The sequence below is a fragment of the Tarenaya hassleriana genome, unplaced genomic scaffold (genome assembly GCF_000463585.1).
Source record: "Tarenaya hassleriana unplaced genomic scaffold, ASM46358v1 Cleome3, whole genome shotgun sequence".
In the NCBI taxonomy this organism is placed as follows: domain Eukaryota; kingdom Viridiplantae; phylum Streptophyta; class Magnoliopsida; order Brassicales; family Cleomaceae; genus Tarenaya; species Tarenaya hassleriana.
In genome coordinates this window covers 5,817,318-5,840,623 of record NW_010966177.1, presented here as the reverse complement: position 1 = coordinate 5,840,623, position 23,306 = coordinate 5,817,318, and the positions used below count along the sequence as shown (strand labels likewise).

Below are 23,306 nucleotides of genomic sequence, written 5' to 3'. Positions count from 1 at the left end.
GCTCTTCCGTACGAGTTCTTGATAAACACCCGCGGTTTCTGTCGTGTCTGATGAACCTTGACCGGAGTATCGCCCTGATTTCGCGAAGAGAATGATCACTATCGCGTTTCCGAGAACGAACACGAATCTCGGGCTCACGAGAAACACGGCGGCTTCCCTGAAAACGTCGCCGGAAAATTTTACGGCCACCGGAAACCGGAAGAACATGTTCGAGATCAGGACGAGAAGAAGAAGCAGCTCGATGAGCCGGAAAAAGCTCGCGAAGGCTCGTAACGGCACAAAGCTCACGACTTTTCTCGATTTCTCCAACTTTATGTGGTGAAACTGAATCGAATCCATCGGGAAAATGTCTCGGAAAACAGAGGAATCTGACTCAGATGAAAACGGCCTAGGGTTTTTTTTTCCTTGTTCATTCAAAAGAGACGAGCCTTTCAAACAAGAAGTGAGAAGCAGCAAGTGTTGCTCTCAAGAGAGAAAACAGAGGAACGATGATGTTCATAGTGGATGATGAGAAGAAGAAACGAGACAAAGCAATCTATTTTTTTTTTACCTTTGTTTTTTTTTTTGTGTTTAGGTTCGGTTTCGTTTGTTGCAAGTGTTTGGTTGGTTATGTTCACTATTTATAGACTATGTAATTGCTTGTAAGATTTTAAATTTTTTTTTCTTATATTCTTAAATTGCACATCAAATTAAACAGATAAATGTTGTTCCTGTTCCTTTCAATTTTAGATTTTTTGGGAACACTTTTTTTTTCAAAAAAAAAAAGATATGCAAAAGTTGTGGTATTTATGAACAGCATTATTGCTGTTATATTCTCAAGTATTATTCTCACTGTTTCCAATGTGGTTAATTGCAATTTTTTCCATGCCCATATCCATCTACACATTCCATGCAATATCTTTTTAATATATTACATTTATTATTTAATTGATTTTTAATGTTTAATTCATCTTGATTTATCTCAGTTACTGAAATACATAAACTTGACCTCATGTTTTTCAAAATGGTATATATTTATATATATGGATAAATAATTTGTAATATACATAATATGCATACACACACACACACACATTCTTTATTATGGATTACATAGTAGTTGGGGTTTATCATACAAGAAATTTATGAACATTGAGATTTGTTTAAATTTTATATCCATACTAAAAAAAGTTTTTAATCAATCTACATTGAATTATTTTTCTTGATTTTGAATATATATAAAAAAAATAGATTTGTCATGATCTATTTATGATTTAGGTGATTTTTTAATTCACAATAGTTTTTTTTTTCTTGTCGAATGTTATTAATATCATCGAACTTCACGAACCTACAATGAAATTTAAATCTAGATACTCATGTTTTCAATAAAAATGAATTAAGAAAACTTCATGTGGAAATATTCAAGATAAGTCTCGAGGTGGAATAATATTGCCATGATGAATGGTAGACAATGGGGTGGAAGAATATATCCATGATGTATACAATTCAATAAGATAATAAATGTCGCTTGAACTATAACCTATAATTTTGACATTCAAAAGAAAATAAATCCGCTAATCACATTTCTCTCTTTTCCCCAAAAAAAAAAAATGAACCACTTAATAAATTTAGTCCCAACATTATAATATATAATTTTTTAATAATCCAATATTATGAATGGAAATTCAAATTAGTTATCCATTTGAAAATCTACTTACTATGTATGTTATTTACCTTTGTGACAAAAATATTGTTAAGGTTATAATAATCCAAGTTTCTATCTATAAAAAGAGTATTCACCTGAAGTTCTCCAATTCTCTAGTAGATATTGTTAGATCGAACGCCAATAAATTTTGGATTATAAAAAAAAATATCTAACATGGTCATATATGAAACTTAAATATGCATACCAATTTCATACACATTTTGTCCGATGGAGTTGGAAGACATGTCACACACTTACGTTACATGTGTAAGAGGCGAACATGATCGAATATTATACGATGATTTTGAGCTCTAGCTAGTTAATAATAACAATAATAATCCACTTGGCAATGTGTAACACAATGAAAGTGATTTCCTTCTTCACTAAGACATAGACACTCGTACATTATGCTCTCTTTTTTCTTCATTTTTTCCCCACAATCTTTAATAATTTGCCACCTTTATTAACTTTGTGCGTATGTGTGTTATCTCATAGACCCACCTTCCAAAATAAAAGCAATTAACTCTCCTCTTTCTTTTTTTTTTTTTAACTTTGTTTCCGAGTCATGCTATTATCATGTGTTGGCGCCATCGGTGTGATTGATTTGCAATGTTAATAGTCAAATTTGAAAAAAGCGGGAAAGTCAAGGATAATTTTTTTTTTAAAAATCAATTATTTCGACTCCATATATTTATGGTTGAATGGCTATCAGGTTGTACTAAAGGTCCTTCAGATCAAGCGTTCGATTTCGCATATGGGGAGGGAATGTGCAATTAAATGCTGTACAAAGGTTGTTTCTGGATCCAGAAGATGATGTAGTTTATGCCGAAAATCCATGTGAATCTTCAGATTAACAAAAAAAATTTTGATAACATTCACATTTTTTTTTTTTGTAAAAAACCGAAGAAGTACGTATATAGTGATTTCTTTCGAGGAAAATTCAGGGGTGGGCGGATGGTTCCATTTGGTTACAATTAATTTGAATTCGGTTATTTTGAATCTTATTAATAACCAATTCGTTATTTGATTTTAATCGGATCGATTTTGTTCGTTTTGGTCCAGTAATATCTAATTAAAACTGTAATCAAACAATAACCAATCATAATAGTAAATGAAACAAATTTCAATACATCATTGTAGAAAAAAGAGAGTAAAAAACTCAATTTAATTATATACAATATATAGTTATAAACTAAATGAACAAACAATTCGGTTTTTGGTTACGGATAATTCGGTTTAGTTTTTTTGTTACGATTAATTCGAGTTCGATTATTTCAAGTTTTGATAATACATAACCAAACGGTTATTTAATTGTAGTATGTTCGGTTTAACTCAATTATAATTTAGTTCGATTCGGTTCGGTTTTTAAAACAATTGAACCGTTTTCCCACCCAAATGAAAATTGTTAAATAAAAACTATGAAATTTTTTTAATTCTATCCAAAAATTCATAGATTATTTTCTTCTAATATATACAATATAAACAAATAAAAATAAACAACATTTTCTTTTTTTATAAACAAAATAAACAGTATTTTCGCAGCTTATACATTTTTTCAGAAATTGTAGACGAGATTTTGTGGAATTGTCTATAACATTGTTCACACACACACACACACACATATATATATATGTATATATATATTGTTAAGTTGACATGGGTCCCCGAATTTCTTTATATTATCCAGTTTTTGCCTTTTGGTGTATAAGAAAAAAATTATAAAAACAAAAAAGACAGAAGTCATATATACCCTTATGCGGCTTTTTCGCCGATTATTTAAATATATGGTTCTAGTTAAATTGCAAAGGCAAACAGCAACCGAATCCTAACTAAATTTAGTGACTTCATCCATTGTAAAGTAATCATTCATTACGAAATTTCGGTATCTATCACTACGAAGACCTGAATTTATTCGATATCAAGAATGGTTCCAATTAGATTAATTGCGATCTTATTATATACCAAAAAAATATAATAAAATGGACCGTTCAATTCATCCATGGAAGAAAACCGAAATTGACGTAGCAGAAGAAAACGTGAGACGTGAGTTGAACGCTTTACGAATTAATTAATGGATAAAATCCTAATGCTTTCAACGTCATTTTTTTTCTGGGGGAGTGGAGGCTGATTAGGTCACACGTGAGCTTGGATTCTTTTTTCTCTCTCGCTAATTATCCAATAATCTTTTTTTTTAATAATCATAGGTATTTAATTGAATGGAGTCAATGAGTAAGCTACAAGCCTACAACCTATTTTTTCTTCTAAACACGTCTTATTCTTTATTATTATTATTTTCATAAATCATAAATATAAACAATCTACCAAAAAATTTAAACTTTTTCTTATGTTTTTTATATTTTTCACAATACACTAAGATAATAAAATAAAAATATTGTGAATATATAAAACATGTAAATTTCATATAATTTATTATTTAAGCTACATTCATGATTCTTTTGCTCCTTCAATTCTAAAGTTTCCAACTTTTAGCATAAAGTCTCACCTTTTGGATTCAATATTACTTCCGCATTCATGCCTTGTGTATTTTGGTTTTGAGAATCTGTAGGGTATAATTCGGATTATGATTTCCAAATTTCATAACTTGGTCTTTGGTCGTAAGACTTTAACATTGGAGATTTTGGATTCGGAATCGTAAAGCCCACTACTTAATTCTTGAGTGTTTCGGTTGTAGTTTTGAACCATCTGATTAGATTAAGATGATGATAAATCTTATCAATGTTACAGATATATTTTAAGAAATTAATCATTAACATTTGTCATATCTCCCATTATTTATTGATTTTGATCTATACTCTACTATATGGTATGATATAAAAACTATCCACTAATTTTTTTGTATATAGATATAATATATAGTAGTAAAGAGGGTTGTTCATAATGTGTGAACATATTTTGAAAGTTCTTGAATTATGGTATTAAACAAGTTAGTTATTTTTTTTATTTTTTTCTTTACCCAATTTTTGATGATTGGACAATAAGAGACATACAAAATATGATATTACCCCGAATCCAAATATGAAGAGAACTGTTTAGGTAAATAAAAATACTTAGATAAATAAAAATTTATCTCGGATAATAGTTTGAATTTTGATATGGGATTAATTGGTTCTAAGACTCAATAAACCTATCGGTTACAAAAAAAAGTTAATTTTTTTTTCTCTAGAAACAGCAAAATCCATTTCGGTTTGAAACTATTTTCTTCGACGTATTATCCATTTTGGTCTATCAAGAATTCTTCGTATATAATACTTTTATTCATTTTCAAGATAAATTGAGATTCACTGGTTTTTGTTGTTTTCTTTTTTTGATAATGTGGGAATCCATAGTCATTACATTTCATTTCGGATGCGTTCTGAATAAACCCTCACTCTCGTAAAATAGTCTGCAAACCATACAAAAGATGCAAATCAGTTTAGGTTATCTATATGTATCAGGCTCATGATGAATAAAATAGAAGAATTCGAAACTCCAAATTAAAAGGTTTAGTTGTCAATCAACTCACTTGGGAGTTTTTTTCAAGATTCATTAGTTGTTTTATTCTCCTATATGTTCTAATTTTCTGCTTCTTGTAGAATGTATTTCTGAAATCATAATTCAAAAGTTTTGGATTTTGGTTTGATTGCTTTCAACCAAGATTACAGAATCCATGAATATATGATTTAATCAATGTTTCTGATACCGTTCTATCGAAAACTATCCAAATACCGAGCAAATCCATCCGTTTTTAATCCTAATGGGGGTGTTTTTGTATAAAATCAAAATATTGGGGTGTTTTTAAATGTTTTGATAAAGCAGGTGGTATATTTATTATGTTATATGCCTTCGTAACAAAAAAAAAAAAATCGGTTTACCTGTCCTGTCGGCATACGACATTAGGGTTTTGGTATTTTTCTGGTTCGAGCTTCTTCTCTGTAAACGCGCCGCTCCTCACTTGTTCAGATCCAATGGTAAGTGCTCTATCACTCCGCCTCTGTGTTCTCTCTCTCTCTCTCTCTCTGTGGTGATCTAATTAGGGTTTCGTCCGCGTAACTATAGGCACCGAAGAAGGACAAAGCTCCGCCGCCGTCATCTAAGCCCGCCAAATCCGGCGGAGGCAAGCAGAAGAAGAAGGTCCCTTCCTCAAATCCTAACTCATGTGTCGCATTTACGCATATTCGGACGTATGATTAGATTTCAAGTTTGTATATGGGTTGATTTGATGTGGGTATAGATCAGATTTGGCTCTTTTGCTGTTTCCGACGGAATCTGTGGCTTTAGGTTTTGTTTGTTTTGTCGTTTGGATGAACAGAAGTGGAGCAAGGGAAAGCAGAAGGAGAAGGTGAACAACATGGTTCTGTTCGACCAGGCAACTTACGACAAGCTTTTGTCTGAGGCTCCCAAATTCAAACTGATCACTCCTTCTATTCTCTCTGATCGTTTGAGGGTACTTATCTTTTGCTCCTTTAACTTTAAATTTTCGATCTTTTTCTGTAACTAAAACCCTTTATGATTGTGCATTCCATTGTGTTGAGTGTTCGGATGATATAGCGTTTTAGTGATTTGGTTTTATCATTGAAGGGTTTGCTCGATGATTTCGGGTTTAGATCTCGGTAGCCTTTAATACGGTTTCTTAGGGATAGGTTGTGAAACGAGCTCTAAATCAATGTGCTTCTCTTTGGCTAATTTAGTGGTGGGTCTTCAATGGAGTTCATATGACTCACCGATAAAGTTCGGATCTTTCTTTTTTGTAATAAGTATCATGTCTGATCGATTATCCAATCCATTGTGTCGAATGCCCTAATGATACAGTGCTTTTAAGGTTTTAGGAATTGATCCTTTGTGTTTTGGTTCTAGCTTAGGAGGGTTTACTCGATAATTCCAGATTAGGATCTCGATAGCCGTGGCTGGTTCATCGGCACTTGTCTGATTTTCGATTCATTTGGCGCTCTGAATGCGTATGTTTGGAACTTGTCATGTTTATCGACGTTTGCTGGCTGCATGACGGAAAGTTTCACGTGAACCAGATCAATGGATCGCTCGCAAGGAAAGCGATAAGAGAACTGATGGCTCGGGGGTCGATCAGGATGGTCTCTGCTCATTCAAGCCAGCAGATCTACACCAGGGCAACTCACAACTAAGTCTCTTGTTCCTCTGTTTCTGTCTTGAAAGAATGTTTGTCTCTGAATTCTTGCCTCGTGCTTTTTAGATGCTTGGTCCCCTTTTTTTAGGCTTTAAACCTAAGACTTGATATTTTTGATCCATCCTTGTTCACTCTCTTTTTTTTTTCTCAACAGAGATTACATGTCTCCCATAGCCGCAATTAAAATAATTAACCATTTTTACTTCTCGACCAAAAAATAAAATAAAACCAAAACCAGTTTCCTAGTCTCTTCCCGCCACCGAGGAAGTAGAATGGTCCAGTTTTGAAGCAGAAGAGAACTATAATTTAACTGAATTTACCATTCCTTCCAATGAAAAAGTTGTGGAAGTCACGTTTTTTTTTACATACGAGGCAGGTAAAAAAGCTATGAGAAAGAAAGCAAACGGAGTTTAAATCAAAGATGAAAGGCTGTAAATCTGTAGCCTAAGAATTCAATGTATTCTTAGCATGCAGAAATGTGAATTCTTTCGAAATTTATAACACATTGCGTAAATTTTCGTTGGACACTTGAACGTTATAATAATATTTAATAACAATGGTGGGTCAGACAGAAGTTGAAGGCAATGACGATGACGGGTATACTGAATATGACAGTAATATCATTTTAAAATCATTTTACATAATTCACTTATTTTGTGATGCTATTAACGTGGGAACTAAATGATCCCACAATATTGTTTTTTTTATAACTTATATTCACGGTCCAATATATCTCTAATAATAATAATAATAATAATAATGGTGTAAATTGATTTTCCACCATTTTTATGACAGAGCTCGAATTTCTTATATGATATGGTAAATTACATTTCACCCTTTCTCCGTCACAACATACCGATGAATTACTTCGACGTATTATTTCAATTTATATTGATGCACAATCGTTTTCTCCTTTGTTTTTTTTGTTTTTGGTTTATTTATGTTGGAATTCTTGGCTTCTAATTGCAAAAATATAATTGCAATATATATCTCTAAAAACGAATTTGCGGCTCTTGTTGACAACAATTTGCAACCATTAGATAACATTCAAATCAAATAACCTTGAGACCGGAATCGTCTAAGATCTAGTGATTAACAAAAGTTTCCGAAGAAGTGGAAAGCTAGCAAGGCGGTGAAAAACCAAAACCAAAACCAAAACCAATACAGTGACGATTATCCAAACTCTCTTTAAGATTACCGATGCTATATTCGGCTTGTCTTGCCAATCGCCTCAAGATTTGGTCATAACCTTTGAAGATAGCTTCTTCATCCGAGAAAACCGAATCGTGGATACGGATATTACGCTCTCTCCACATATATATATATATATTACTCTCTTACAATTATACAATCAAAACTATGTTTTATCTCTGTTGCTAAAATATCATGTGACTCGCTTCTCCATTTTAATTCAAGTTGTGCTCGTAGAACCTGCAGAGTCCAAATTTCAAATCAGTAATTTTATACAGATTCGGATATATATACACATACATACATACATACATACATACATACATACACACACATTGAAAATAATATATGTTATATATATATATAGTAAGATTCCATCCACATTTACGTACCAGTGTGTGATTGCGAAGCGAATGGCGTTAAAGGTGTTTGATCATAATGAAATTCTAAAGTATAAAGATCCTTCATATCAGATTCCAACGTCGAAAGAGCTTCACCATTCTGCATGAGAATCATTAATTTTAAAAATAAACAAACGAAGAATCATTCAAATAACCGATATCGTAATATAACGAAACGATGAACAAATATTTTACGAACGTTTTCAGATGCAGGGCTGATGAGGGTGTCGGTGATGCATAACAGACGGTCCGTGGTTCGGACAACATCGGAACTGGAAGTTAAGACTGCGTCAGTTCCGTCTGACCATGAAACCGCTTGTTGCGTTGGACTTAACTGATCATCGAATCCGGAAGGAATGATCTCAGAAGTCGGTATCATCATGCACGGATCGTCCTGTCATTGATCCGAAAGAACATTGTTCCAACGTCAGAATCGTGTTTATAAATTCATGCATGCAGTTACCGATTGTTCTACCTGACATGTTCCACAAAAACTATCTACCTATATATCTATGTATATATATAGCGACATATATATATATATATATATATATATATATGTAAAGCTGTGTTAACAACCTCGTTGGTGAAAGATTCTTCGAAGCTGAACTCAGGACTTGGATTTGGATTCAAAGCAGCCCATTTCATCATCAAGAACTGCGTTTTTTGAGAGATTGTTAGCACATTGTAGATAAGATCAGAGAAAATATATATACTCGAAAATATATGATAATATCCATTTCATCATCAAGAACTGCGTTTTTTGAGAGATTGTTAGCACATTGTAGATATGATCAGAGAAAATATATATACTCGAAAATAGCCGATATATATATGTATGTATATATGAAACTTGAAGCTTTTTGGACAAATTTAAGACCTCGACTTGCCGCTCAAGCGACTGAACATAGTTTATGATCTCATCAAGCATTCCGACTTTCCCGGTAATTTTGCGGCATCCAGGGACCAAACCTTGCAGAAACTTCATCCTCTCGCTGATCTTTTCTCTTCTCATCTACACACGAAACCCGCCAAAAACATCGGTTCACGATCTCAGGAAATAATTAAGCATCGAAAAAAAGAAGAATCTTTTTGTGTTCTTACTCTTTCTGCTACACTGTGACTATCAGTGGCTTGCCCTCTCCGTGCACGAACACGAATGAAATCCTTTGAATCGTCATTTGAAGAACTGTTCGAGGAACTTTCCTTCTTGGGTTTGTAGTTCATCTTCGATTTCTCTTCGCTTTCTTCTTCATTCACTCTCATCTTCTTCTTCTCCTCCTCCTTAGGATCTTCCTCCACGTTATCAACTCCCTAGTCAAATCAAGAAACATGCAAATCAGTTCACAGAACATGAATTTTCCAAGCTTTCTGATATTAGCAGAATGAAACCGAGTGCATGAAAACAGAGTATTAATTCTTGGCTGTGTAACCTTCCTCTTCTTGAAACTCCCGGGCCCGCTCATCTTCTCCGTTGAGACTCCGAGCCTGAACCCTAACCGGAGTCCGAGTCCAGAACTCGGCCACGCGGTTCTCAGACACGGGTTGGGCTCGAGTGACCCGGCCATAGCCATCAGCCAGCCCTCGTCGTAGGCGCAGGTGCCGGAGTTGGTGAACAGAGGGTCGGGAAAGTAGCCGGAGAAATTTCCGGCGAAATCGGGATGATAAACGGTCTGCTCGTGCAGAAGCAGGTCGCGGCCGTTTGTCGGATGGGCAGTTTGGTGCTCGAAGACCGCCATGTCCGTACAGTCCTGGATGTTATAAATGGATTGTGCTTGTCTGTTCATCATCTTCTTCTTCTTCGTCTACTTATTTGCGAAAACAAGACTGTTACAGAGATGGAGAGAGCTTAAGGATAGGAGATGAAGGGGAAGGTATTTATAGATGCAAAAAAAATATGAAAAAAAAGGCCGCTCCATAACGAAGGAAAATATGATAAAAATAATTATATATATATATATATACACAGTAGTAAAAGTGAAATTGAAAAAAAAAAAAGATGTGGGGCCCATAATTGTGTGAGACCCGCTTCAATGATCGCCACGTGGACGCGTCTCCGCGTGTTCGCAGCAGCATGTGTATACATATCGTTCCTTGTGTTTTTTTATCCTGATATGGCAATACAATTATGAATTCAATTCTGAAGAAGATCGTATTATTATATCGACATAACGAATTCATTTTATAGTAATATACCCAGAAATTTTAAAAAATAATCTTGTTTCATTCGTAAAGTTAGCCAGGGTATGTGTAGAAAAAAAATACATGGAAGTGAAAAGTTAAAAAGTAAAATCATTTAAAAAATAGTTAATTTGTTGAATTTGCTCTAATACATAACACTGTTATTCAGGAAACGTTACATTAATATATTTGGTAGAAATTTTAGCTGAATATAAAATTAATGAAATTATTCTCGAACATGTGTCTTTTTAAAACGATTGATGACCCTGTCTTGGGCATTGGAGCAATAAATGTATTGTACACGTGGCGCACGATGATTAGTCTTCATCAAATATCAACAGTTGACGTGGCGGAATCCTTCGTTTGGATTGGTCGATAGCATCTGAGTATGCCAAGAGATTAGGTTAATCGCTCGCCACCGTGGAGAGTGGACAACAATGTCACGTGACACCCACGCCCTCTGAGCACGTGACATCAAGCCCATGACATAAATTACTGAAAGTTAGTTTTAGATAATTCTACGGATTTCGCGGAATCGGTCAGAGAATTCTTAATATAGTATTATCTTTGTTATATGCTGACACAAGTAAACTTCATCATTAATTTATTTTATCATTATTATTTTTATTTTTTTTAAATAGCTGCTATGGGGAAACCGTTTTCCATGCACAAAACCGGCTACCAGGAGACAAAACAGAACTATACATATATACATGTATATAAGAAATATATATATATATGTGTGTGTGTCCATGTATATGAAAATATGTATACTACGTGTGCGACATGTATGGGCAAAAACATATATAAAAAAAGCATAAATGTTAGTTTACCCCTTATTATGGACCAAGTCCATATAGTACTCCCCATCATCATACATGCATGCACTTCATAAAAGTGATATCACATACCTAATTTGTGGGTTCCCCTTTCTTTCATATACACACACGTGTATACATATATACATATATGTGTATATATATTTATGGATGTATGGTAGCGAATATACTTGCGCGTGCATGCACGCGGGGTATGTAAGTATATGCTGCTTAGGTACAAGAACCGGCTCTCTTTATAAGTTGTACAATTAGTCCAGTGATAGTAATTGTAATTCTTAAAAATCACGCGATTTTTTTGTCTTTCGATATTAATCTTGAGAATAATTATAACAATCAAGAACAAAGAAAATAAAATTACCATACAACAAATCGTTACAAAAAAAACATACAACATCGAAATCCTTTTTATCTATTTGCGATATGCAAATTATCTTCGCACGAGGTGCATCGTGGTGCACATGTGTATGTGCATGTGTTGAACAGGCATATATATATATAATACATATATATATGTAGTGTGTGTGTGTGTGTGTACATGTGTATGGGGAATGGAGTGTTCAGAATGATTGGACATGGACATGAAATCTTGGAATTGACAAATTAGATGAAACAATAACGACGGCCGATCATCCAATGCTAAAATAGAATCACACATTCCCTGTCTCTCTTTCTCTCTCTCTCTCTCTCTCTCTCTCTCTCTCTCTCTCTCTCTCTCTCTCTCTCTCTCGAATTGCGATGTATGCGTGATCACTATGTATCTTCTAACGGTGAGAAATGGAATCCAATCTAAATTCATCTGTACATATTTCAGGGTTAACATACATTATCAGTTTCTAGATAGTAGTAAAAGAACAAACTCATCTCTGGTCATATACATGTACATATACCATGTAAGATGAATCATATATAATACATTCATGTTATGTCATATATGAATGTATACGTATACGTATATAAATAATATAATATGTATGTACGTATGTCATGCATTGTAGATGTATTTGATACGTAAATCCCGTGAACTTAGTTGCAGAGAAGTCGGCTCCTCGGTGACTGTTCCATAAATCGATCCATTTCCAATGAGTGACACATAGTTTTCTAACTGTTCTACTATGAATTCTGTGGGCATATTGTGAAATATCTAAAACAAATGCATCGTTTATACGTATACATTGTTTATGTACACGAATTTCAATCATGTATGTATCTCTACTATATTTATATATATAAAAAAAATCGTTGAGTGAATGGTGAAATCAAGGTAGGGATTCTGGCTAAGTAAATCAAATTGAAATGAATCAAATAATATATGTAACCATAAATTGAATACAAAGTAAAAAAATGGATTGGGTATAATGTTTCAAAAGTTAAATCAACAGAATTCGAATAAAATTTTAAAATAACAAATAGATGCGGAAAAATGAAATTATATTTAGAAGATAGCATTTTTATTAAAAAAAAGCTGAATCTAAATTGAATATTGAGCGAAATAAAACCGACTAAATATAGTTTATTATAAAACCAAAATAACCACGAAATTAACCCAAAATCTGGAATATCCATATCTAATTGCCATGGAACTCCTTTCTCTTTCTGTACAGATTTCAACTTCCACTTTTTTTTTACCATTTTTACTCCATTTTAGGGTGTATTTACTATTTATACATATAGTTAAAAGTCATTAAATCTATTTTCAAAATTTCTCCCCTCATTTTGTGCTTATTAAATACTACAAAACAGATTTGTGAATGACTTGGGTTAAACAAAAATAGAGTTTATGAATGCATGGTGAGTTGACAAGGAGCATGGTCAACATACCGAGAGGTTGGGGGTTCGACTCCTTGGCCGCTCACCTATCGTCTGTCAGTTACGGCTGATTTACCTCACACACGTGTGTTGCAGGTTCGTGCGTGTGGGTTTGAGTTTACTCGGTCAGCGCGTCCGAAGGGTAGCAGCCGGGGTTCCCAATGTATCAAAAAAAATAAAGTTATCTAAACCGAATTATACCGATATAACCGGTTTTATTATCTAATAGCAATGTAGCGGTTCGGAATTTTTTTTGGTCGGCCACTTTTGAGAAAGATGAAAGGATCTACTCTCAAAGCCCATTTAGTATAATTGAGCCGGAAAGCAATTTAGCCCAAGCCCATACAACAACCGGTTTGTATTTAGCTCGAATTCATAGTTCTTGTTTGGAACTTCGTTTCAAGAGAATTAGACACAATCATGATTTCTTCTTCTCGTTCTTGTTGAGGATTTAATCGGTTTACATTCAATTTTAATCAACATAAAACTAAATATAAAATAAAGGTAATGATTTTTTTTAACGTTTCCGTTTCTTCGTATTTGTTTGTTTGCTTTACTTATTTAATTTTTTTACCTTTTTTTTTGGAGAGTGATGGGGTAGATCACATCCAAAAATTTATTAAATTTATTATAAAAAATGTTCATTTTAATTTTAAAATAATTAAATATAATTTGTTATGGATATTATTAAATATCAATATAAATAATATACAATGATATATTATTATTAGAAACAATAAAATAATTACAACAAGTATTTAAAAGATATAAAAACAGAAAATAAATATTTAATATCTTAAAGATTTGTCATTTTTTAAAATAAAATTTAAATAAATGATATTTATGAAAATAATTTTTCTAATAAGTATGGAGTTTAAATATCTATGATATTATAAGATATCATGGATTTCGTTTTAGATTTATAGAAAGATATTAATTAATATCCTTTTTTTTTCAATACATATATATATATATATATATATATATATATATATATATGTAACCTATGTAAGTTGTATAAAAAAAACGTATACCATATACACCGTTCTATATATCGAGAATTCAAGTAAAAAAAAGAAGAAGAGAACTTTACATCTACTTTTCCCGCTTCTATATTGCAAATCCTCCCTACATTTATTTGTGACTACGCTTCTTATGTTTGTATTATATCTTTGATTCCGAAATAAAGAAAAGATTTTAAGGGAAAGAAAACTAAAAGCAGATTCACAAATGATTTTCCAAGAGATTAGGGAACGTGATCTTCCCCACTTTGTTGGGATGGAGCTTCTTGAACTAGTTAATGACCTGGTTTATATCGTTGCCTGTGATCTTCCCTATTTCTTTGAGTTTCATGATTATATAATATAACTTACTGTCACACAACTAAATCAATGATCAATCTTAAATCCAATCGGAAGACATATTCTTGAAACCAAAAAGGATGAAACAAAAGAATCATCTTCTTCGGGATTGTTGGGGACAAGATAGACAATAATGCAAAAATATCGAGACTCAAGGTTTGACATTACTCTTTAGAAAAATATAATCTCCTTTTCGTTTGGAGATAATTAGACAATATAAAGATTGCTTCCTCTCTTTCTTATAAAGATAATGTTTTTTTTTTTATTGTTTCCATTTTTTCTCACGTCTCTTTATCCGCTTTACTTATTTCATGTTGTTACATTGTTTTTTTAGAATGATGTTATAATCACATTTTAACAAAAAATTATTAAATTTTATTATAAAAATATTCATTTCAATTTTAAAATAATTAAATATAATTTATTAAGAATATTATTAAAATAGTAACATGAATAATATACGATGACATATTATTTATTAGAAACAATAAATAATTATAACAAATGATTAAAAGATATTAAAAAACAGAAAATAAATATTTAATATAGTAAAGATTTATCATTTTTTAGAATAAAATAATTTAAAATGAATGATAAAATTTTAAAATGATTTTTTTTAACAAGTTTGGAGTTGAAATATCTCTGTTATAATAAGATATCATAGATTTTATTTTAGATTTATAGAAAAGTATTAATTAATAAATTTAATAGTATAAAAATAAACAGATTATGAATTTAATAGATGGTGATCATAACATTATGTAACCATAATTATATAGACCGTAAACAATATTTTTTTAACAATTTAAAATGTCAAGTGCACGTAATTTGTTCTGATTTTGCAAAATGTGATTGAATTGCTTTTTTCATATATATTATTATATGGTTGCCATTTCTTATTTATATAAGATCTTTTAATTATCTGACATTCTATTTTGTTTGGACTTATAATGAAATTAGATTTGATTTATTAATTAATTCAATAAGTAACTCCACATAATTTTTAGAGATGATTAATGTTTGAGTTCGTGAGATAGAAAAACATGTATTAATATTTTTAAAGGAAAAACATTTTTGAATATTAATGAGTTTTTGAAGATTAATATGTTTCTTTTTGTTTATAAGAGAGTAGTTTAAACTTTTTATGAATTGAACTCTTTTTGAAGAGTCCAACTCTTCCTCCGATACAGTTCTATTTGAATTTGAAATTCTTCCAAATAGAAAACTTCTAAAATTTCTTCGCGATAACGTTTTGGTGCATGAAAGTGTCGTACTCAACAAGAGTGAAAACTATGGACGGAACTTGTCCTTACTCGCACACATCCCGAAAAGTACTTCCCATGAGGTCACCCATCCTAAGACTACTCCAAGGCCAACATGCTTAACTTTGGAGTTCTCTCGAGATGGGCAACCGAAAAGGTAGATGCATCTTGTTGCTATGAGTAGCTCAATTAATTCCTTTAAGTTATCTTAGACTGTGTAGTCTCATACCTACACAGCCCTCGGATCCCTCTCATTCCGGTGCGTCCGCTTCATCCCTGTACCCCCTACCCAGAAGCTCGTCAGGAGCCGCCCATTGTCCATGCCTCTCGCACCGGCGATCACTCCCCGCCCTCCTACGGTATCCTGGGCTGTCACAGGCCCACCAGCTTCTGCCTGGTTCGTCCACGAACCACACCGTACTGGGAGAGAACCGACTCTGATACCATTTGTAACGATCCGAGGCCGCTACGGAATGATAGAGCTATCCCCACACACCAACACGAGACCTTTTAGCGTGTTTTGTCCTCACTCGCACACATCCCGGAAAGTACTTCTCAGGAGGTCACCCATCCTAAGACTACTCCAAGGCCAGCACGCTTAACTTTGGAGTTATCTCGAGATGGACAACCGAAAAGGTAGATACATCTTGTTGCTATGAGTAGCTCAATTAATTCCTTTAAGTTATCTTAGACTGAGTAGTCCCATACCTACACAGCCCTCAGATCCCTCTCATTCCGGTGCGTCCGCTTCATCCCTGTACCCCCTACCCAGAAGCTCGTCAGGAGCCGCCCATTGTCCATGCCTCTCACACCGGCGATCACTCTCCGCCCTCCTACGGTATCCTGGGCTGTCACATCTACGAAATCTACAGTAGAAATATCTTGAAGCAGTGTTTAGGTAATTTCCTTTTTTTTTCTTTGTTTGCGATTTTTTTGTTTCTTGGGTCTTTTATAACTTGTTGTGTTTTGTATTGTAGGCAAGATACGTGTAGTGTACTGCTCTTGATATATTGCGCAAGGATTTCGTTGCAGTGTTTGATAAGGAACGATATCAAGATCTGCATGATCTTTTGTTTGTAAAATATTTTCGGTACGGATCGTTTTTTTATGGGTTTGGTTTTGCGGTCAATTATGTGGGTTAGAATATGTGTTTTAACTTTGTTTTCATCTAGGGAAAGCAAGTATCACACCGAATCTGTTGATACCTTGACAACCAGAAGAAATATTTGCGATAACTAAAAGGAACAAATCATATCAACAAAAGAATTACAACCGAGCAAATGAATTTTACGATGGATTCCATTTGAGATTTATAGAAAACATATAATTATTAACTATGTTAATTAATAAATTTAATGGTATAAACATAAACAAATTATTAATTTAATAGATGTTGATTATAAATTGTATGTAACCGTAAATATACAAGGCTCTTAGATCACATTTTGTAACAAACTAGAATACCAAAATGTTATTCCACTTAATTTACTCTGATTCTATAAAATGTAGTTGAATCGCTTTTCTTCCATATTATTACAGGATTATTCTTTACATAAAATCTAGTTTTTTTGGCAATTTGCTTTGTTTGGCTTATAATAAAATTTAATTTGACTTGTTAATTAACTCAAGTAGTAATTTCGTATAATTTCTAGAAAGTTTCTATATCGATTAATTTTATATTGAACTCGAAAGTTTCTATATTGAACTTGAAACTCTCCCGGTTAGAAAGTTTTTATATCGATTAATTTTTTCGTTTTATCGTATAGTTAGTGATCACACGAGTCTTGTCGTATTAACTTGCATATAATTATCATATTATTCTCATGTCATTTGAATCACAATAAACTAGACATCAAGAGATTTTCATAAACACAAAGATCAGAATTTTTGGTAGAGATTTGACCCTTCATCCAGTTACAATCTGAACTAAATTGTGTTGGGTGACATCATGGAGACAATTCACCTAATATTTCGCTACGAATTTAATCATTTCCATCTACTTTTATACTTCAGATACTCCTATAAATAGACCGTCAATCTGCTCTCATTCATCACACAACAACAAAAAAACACAAAAAAAAAGTAGAAAAACATTTTGAGGTTTGGAGCATGAAAAACAAGTCTTGAAGATTTAGAGAAGTTTTCTCTTTCTCTTCTCTTTATCTTTATGTTTTTATTTTTTCCATCATTTTATTGATGTCTTTTGATTGTTTCATAGCTTTATAGTAGTAATCTTATTATGAGATAAGTTGATTTTGGTTTGATGAATTTATTCTTAATTGATGATAATGTTGAAATCTTAGATTTTAATTCTTGTTCTTGAACATGATTTATAAATATATTTGAATTTAGATATCTAAACATATTTTGAACCAGATTATCATCTAGAAATCATGATTCATCGAGAAATGATCTTGAATTTTCTAGGAACATTAATTAAACATGAACTTGTAATGATCTTAGAACTTAGGATTCATCATTGATAAATGAGAATCATCTAAATATCTAAGTAAGAAGATCTAATCTTTGTGAAAAGATGATCTTGGATTTGAGTTCAAATTCTACCTTAATGTATATAGATTACATAATCACATCCTTAGTACTTATTCATCGAATTGAATTCATACCAATTCCCATAACGTCTTTGATATTGAATCCAATTTTTACTTTCGAAGATATTTAGAAATATTGTTAAAAACGAAATTTTATTCCTTTAGGATAAACTTTAAGTATCATCGACATAGCTATCTACCTTTTTGGTTGTCCATCTCGAGAGAACTCCAAAGTTAAGTGTGCTGACTTTGGAGTAGTCTTAGGATGGATGACCTCCTGGGAAGTACTTTCCGGAATGTGTGCAAGTGAGGTAAAACACGCTAAAAGGTCTCGTATTGGTGTGTGGGACAACTCTATCATTCCGTAGCGGCCTTGGGTCGTTACAAATGGTATCAGAGCCAGTACTCTCCCAGTATGGTGTGGTTCGAGGACGAACCAGGCGGAAGCTGGTGGGTCTGTGACAACCCATGATACCGTAGTAGGGCGGGAAGTGATCGCCGGTGCGAGAGGCATGAACAAAGAGCGGCTCCTGACGAGCTTCTGGGTAGTGGTACATGGATGAATCGGACGCACCAGAATGAGAGGGATCCGATCACTGTGTACATGGGCGGATGTAGAGAAATATTTAGAAGGGGGCACAATCTAATTTTAATATTCTATATGGGGGCATTTAGCAAATATATTTAAAATTTTATAAATTTTATAAAGAAACTTGACATGTTTTTATGAAATGACTGGGGGCACGTGCCCCCATTCCTCTTGTCTTGCGTCCGCCCCTGGCTGTGTAGGTATGAGACTACATAGTCTAAGATATATTAAATGAATTAATTGAGCTACTACACAGTGTTTGTACCGGAAGGCATGAACGTCGGAGTTTCGAAGTCAGATTTCGATTGGTTCGAGCTTTGATACCATGATAAGTATCAAGAAAGAATGAAGGATTCAATAATGCGGTTATATTCATCTGATGGTTTTACAAGACTTTATACAATTCAGAATGAAAACTAATCTAGATACATTCTAGGAAATACAATCACGTAATACTGATTTGTAAGAACAACCCAATATGTAGTTGCCGAGTTTGGTGTCGGACCAAATCTTTCCTTATCCCTATAATAATATCCTTCACTTGAATATGATGGACATTTTAGGTTTTGATTCGGTTACTTTTTAGTTTAGGATTTTTGTTTTTCAAAAAACTATATTCATTCATTTTTTTTATATTAGATTTGTTTTGATTAAATTACATTTTGGGTTCGGATTCTATTTTATTTATAAAAATATTCATATCCACTCTTTAATTTATACGATGAAGATTTTGGAGATCATCTTTTCTTCCGCGTGATGGTTGGTATTTCGGTTTTCCATTATATATGTATATTTGGTTAATTTAGATTTTGTTTTTATTTATAAAATAATTCTTAATCATTTTTGTATCAGATTTAATTTATTCGAATACAGTTATATATTATTTGATTCCCATACCAACAAAAAATGTACAATCGTAGTCTTTTGTCACAGCAACAAAGTCTCTTGGACCATACAAACACAGTTTCCGAGATTAGTTCATAGAGTCGGACCAAAGATAATAGTATGGATATCCATAAAAACAAAATAACAATACTTTTTAAGAGCATTAAAAGCCAAATGAGGAAACTTGAGGACAAATACTCTGATCGTACACTGCCCAATTGAATCATAACTTCATGGTAGGGCACTGCAAGTCATAATGGTTTTCATATTTTGGATATTATACCAAAAATATTTCAGAAATATATAAATTATTTATAAGATTGAATTTTTATAAATACAAAATTTACTCATACATATCTACAAAAAAATTTTGGTACCATCTTTTCAAGTTTTTATTTATTTTAATATTGTTTCACGTGCGCACCATATCTTTGATAAAAATAGATTTTACATTAGAGGAACACGAACACGGGAAACTGTTTTTTTTTTCAGAATAAATCAAAATCAAAATCAAAATCGAATTTTTACAAGTGTCACAAAATATTTCCACACAATTAAATTAGTTGTAACATACTTTTGAATATCTAGATATGTTGAAAATAGGTTTATATAGATGTGTCCCATTGGACCGGAGAATGTCATATATATATATATATATATATATATATATATATATATAGCACATGCATTGTTTAGGTATCTTGTTCTTGTTGTCCATTTAAGGTAAACTAAAAAGTCCTTTCCTTTCCAAGAACGCGACCACACGGATTCTTTGATACTCTTATCATATTTTTGGGCAAAGCCGTTTCCTGTCCAAGAACACGACCGCACGATTCTTTTACCCGATTCGCTAAGTGGTCCAATTCTAACAATCAAACTTGGTTAGAGAAGGGAAAAAAATTAAAAATTTACTTATTTAAAGTGTTTCGATTAGTAATATCGAAGAAAAACCACGTGTGCAAGTGTTACATTGCGATTTTTTGGAGTACAATTTTGATTTTGGACCAATTAATTATTAGTAAGAGATCTCAATTCCAAATCCAAAGTTTTCGATTACCATTCTTTGCTCTCTCTCTCTTTTTCTTTTATTAGGGTTTAATTTTTTTATTAACAAAAATTAAATCAATTGCAATATAAAACAGTATGTGAATCAGAAACGATGGGGCCAAATAGAAGACCGTCAGAATTGGTCTTTATTATTTACTTTTTATCTTACAATTTAGGGAGAATCGCATTAAAAAAAAATACATATTTGTTTCCGTCATCAATTTACTGTCTATGATTTTTTACGAATATATATTATACATTATGTATATGTGTGTATATGTATATATGTATATACATACATTTATACATGTGTATATATATGTATGTATGTATGTGTATTATTTTTTTGTTTTGTTTTTATTTCTTTTTTTCATTATTCTTTGTTTTATTATTATTATTGTTGTTGTTGTTGTTAAGTTTATATATTTTGTAAATATTTTGTCACGTCATTTTTTTCTGTTGGTATATTTTGTAAATATTTAACGATAGGGATTTTCGGACACTATTGAAAAATATAGGGTATAGAATTAATTCGAAAAAAAATACAAGTATTAAATTGCAACGCTGGAAAAAATACAAGTTTTTTTCCCAGTAATTCTCCCTATAATTAAATATCTCTAACTTTTTATATTTTAATATCAACCCCATATTTTGTATATTTTAGCATGAAAAAATCGAATAATTAAATAACCAAAACAGCAATATTTCAGCTAAAATCACTCTCTTTCTGACCGGCCATATCACATTTGTCAGCCTCTCACGTCGTCACGTTACAGCTATATGCTGACATCTCTTTTTTTTTAACGTACTGTACCTATCATTTGGTTAATTGATTATTATAAAATATATATTAAAATATATAAAAACATAAATTCAGTATTAAAACACGCCGAAAAAAAAAACTTGGCGATACTAAATTTTCCAATGGGAAATAGCACATATACAAAAAAATTGCAATTTAAATACAAACATTAAATATTAAAATATCTAAAAAAATAAATTGGATATCGAAATATATTTATATTTATATTAGATTTTCTGCTACTACAGTATATTATTGCGTGAAGGGCCCGTCGGTCCAAGCCGACAGAGGCCACGTGTTCGCCCTAGTTTTATGGATTATGACTACTACTATCCTCAATAGAGGCATTATATGAAAATGAAATGATTCATAGCCAACAATAAGATATTTGATTAAATAACAAAACATGCGAAACCCCCCCAACTAAATTGCCACAAGGAAACAAACAAAGAGACAACAAATATGGCATATTCGGATAAATAGGATTAAACCCTTTTAATAATAATGATTAATTAAAAGAAAAACAAATCTAAGTTTTGTCGTTTGGAAGAATCAAAGATCGATCTTGACAGGATATTTGTGCAAGCTATCTTCCCAAGGGTTCTTGGCCGAGGACTTGACATTGTTCAAAGCCACCCAGACCGCGCTGTTGCACTTGAACCCCGACCCTAATGCGATCTGCCAAATCCTGTCCCCTTTCTTCATCCTGCCCTTAGCCTCTATGTAAGCCAGCTCGTACCAGACCGAGCTCGACGATGTGTTGCCGAACCGGTGCAACGTCATTCTGGAGGCCTCGACATCTATCGGCAAAAGCCGCATGTTCTTCTCGAGCTCATCGATCAGGGCCCGACCGCCTGCGTGTATACAGAAATGCTCGAACGCGAGCTTGAAATCCGGCATGTAATTCTTGATCTTGGCTTTGAACAGTTTCTTGGCGGTGAAAGCGGCTAAGAAGAGAAGCTTCTCGCTCATGGGGAGGACGAGTGGACTGAGCTTAGCGATATTTGTCGTTAGGGTTTTGCCGGCAACAGCGGGTAAGTCCTTAGAGAGAGAAACTCCGGTCCGGCCGCTGTCGTCTTCTTCTTGGTAAGCGCATCTGAAAGCTTTGTCGTCAGCTCCGGTATGGGTTCGGACAGTGTGAACTAGCTTGTACTTGGAACGTGTACGGTCTCCCAGTTTGTTGGAGAGCAAGACAGCAGCTCCCCCGACACGGAACAAGCAGTTGGTAACCATCATGGACTTGTTATTACCGGTGTACATGTTCTGAGTGATGTTCTCCGTACTGACCACAACCGCATAAGTGTTCCTATGAACTCGCAACAAGTCCTTGGCAAGATCAATGGCGATTACACCAGCACTGCAACCCATTCCTCCAAGATTGTAACTCCTTATATTGCTCCTCAGCTTGTACTTGTTCACTACCATGGCGGATAGCGATGGAGTCGGGTTGAACGTGCTTGAGTTCACGACCAATATTCCGATATCACGAGGGTTAACCTTCGTATTCGCGAAGAGATTGTCGAGTGCACCGAATATAACCTGCTCTGTCTCGGCTCCACCCCCCGC

General features: G+C 33.1%; 4 protein-coding genes across 5 annotated transcripts in view; 1 reads left to right on the top strand and 3 right to left on the bottom strand.

Annotated features, from left to right (window-relative positions):
• The window catches only part of LOC104819615, a 1,285-nt gene extending 686 nt beyond the window's left edge, over positions 1-599 (bottom strand). The window contains exon 1 of one of the 2 annotated variants that reach the window (XM_010549761.1): positions 8-599. In XM_010549761.1, coding sequence (XP_010548063.1) covers positions 8-339 — 332 coding nt within the window. In that variant the 5' untranslated portion in view covers positions 340-599. The other variant, XM_010549760.2, reaches the window with a different exon arrangement.
• Positions 600-5,542: 4,943 nt separating this feature from the next.
• LOC104819614 (40S ribosomal protein S25-3) lies at positions 5,543-6,995 on the top strand. Its single transcript, XM_010549759.1, has 4 exons — positions 5,543-5,652; positions 5,741-5,815; positions 5,994-6,128; positions 6,709-6,995. Exons 1-4 carry the CDS (start codon positions 5,650-5,652, stop codon positions 6,820-6,822), a joined length of 327 nt encoding a protein of 108 aa, XP_010548061.1. The 5' UTR covers positions 5,543-5,649; the 3' UTR covers positions 6,823-6,995.
• A 1,197-nt stretch (positions 6,996-8,192) lies between these two features.
• Positions 8,193-10,155, bottom strand: LOC104820174 (transcription factor bHLH63-like). Its single transcript, XM_019203131.1, has 7 exons — positions 9,850-10,155; positions 9,521-9,730; positions 9,297-9,431; positions 8,996-9,073; positions 8,616-8,810; positions 8,408-8,516; positions 8,193-8,255 (listed from the first exon to the last, which is right to left on the bottom strand). The coding sequence occupies exons 1-7, from the start codon at positions 10,153-10,155 to the stop codon at positions 8,236-8,238; spliced, it is 1,053 nt and encodes a 350-aa protein (XP_019058676.1). The 3' UTR covers positions 8,193-8,235.
• An 11,948-nt stretch (positions 10,156-22,103) lies between these two features.
• Positions 22,104-23,306, bottom strand: part of LOC104819613 (3-ketoacyl-CoA synthase 18-like) — a 1,876-nt gene continuing 673 nt past the window's right edge. Inside the window, exon 2 of the mRNA XM_010549758.1 lies at positions 22,104-23,296. Coding sequence (XP_010548060.1) covers positions 22,293-23,296 — 1,004 coding nt within the window. The 3' untranslated portion in view covers positions 22,104-22,292. The remainder of the gene's footprint in view (positions 23,297-23,306) is intronic.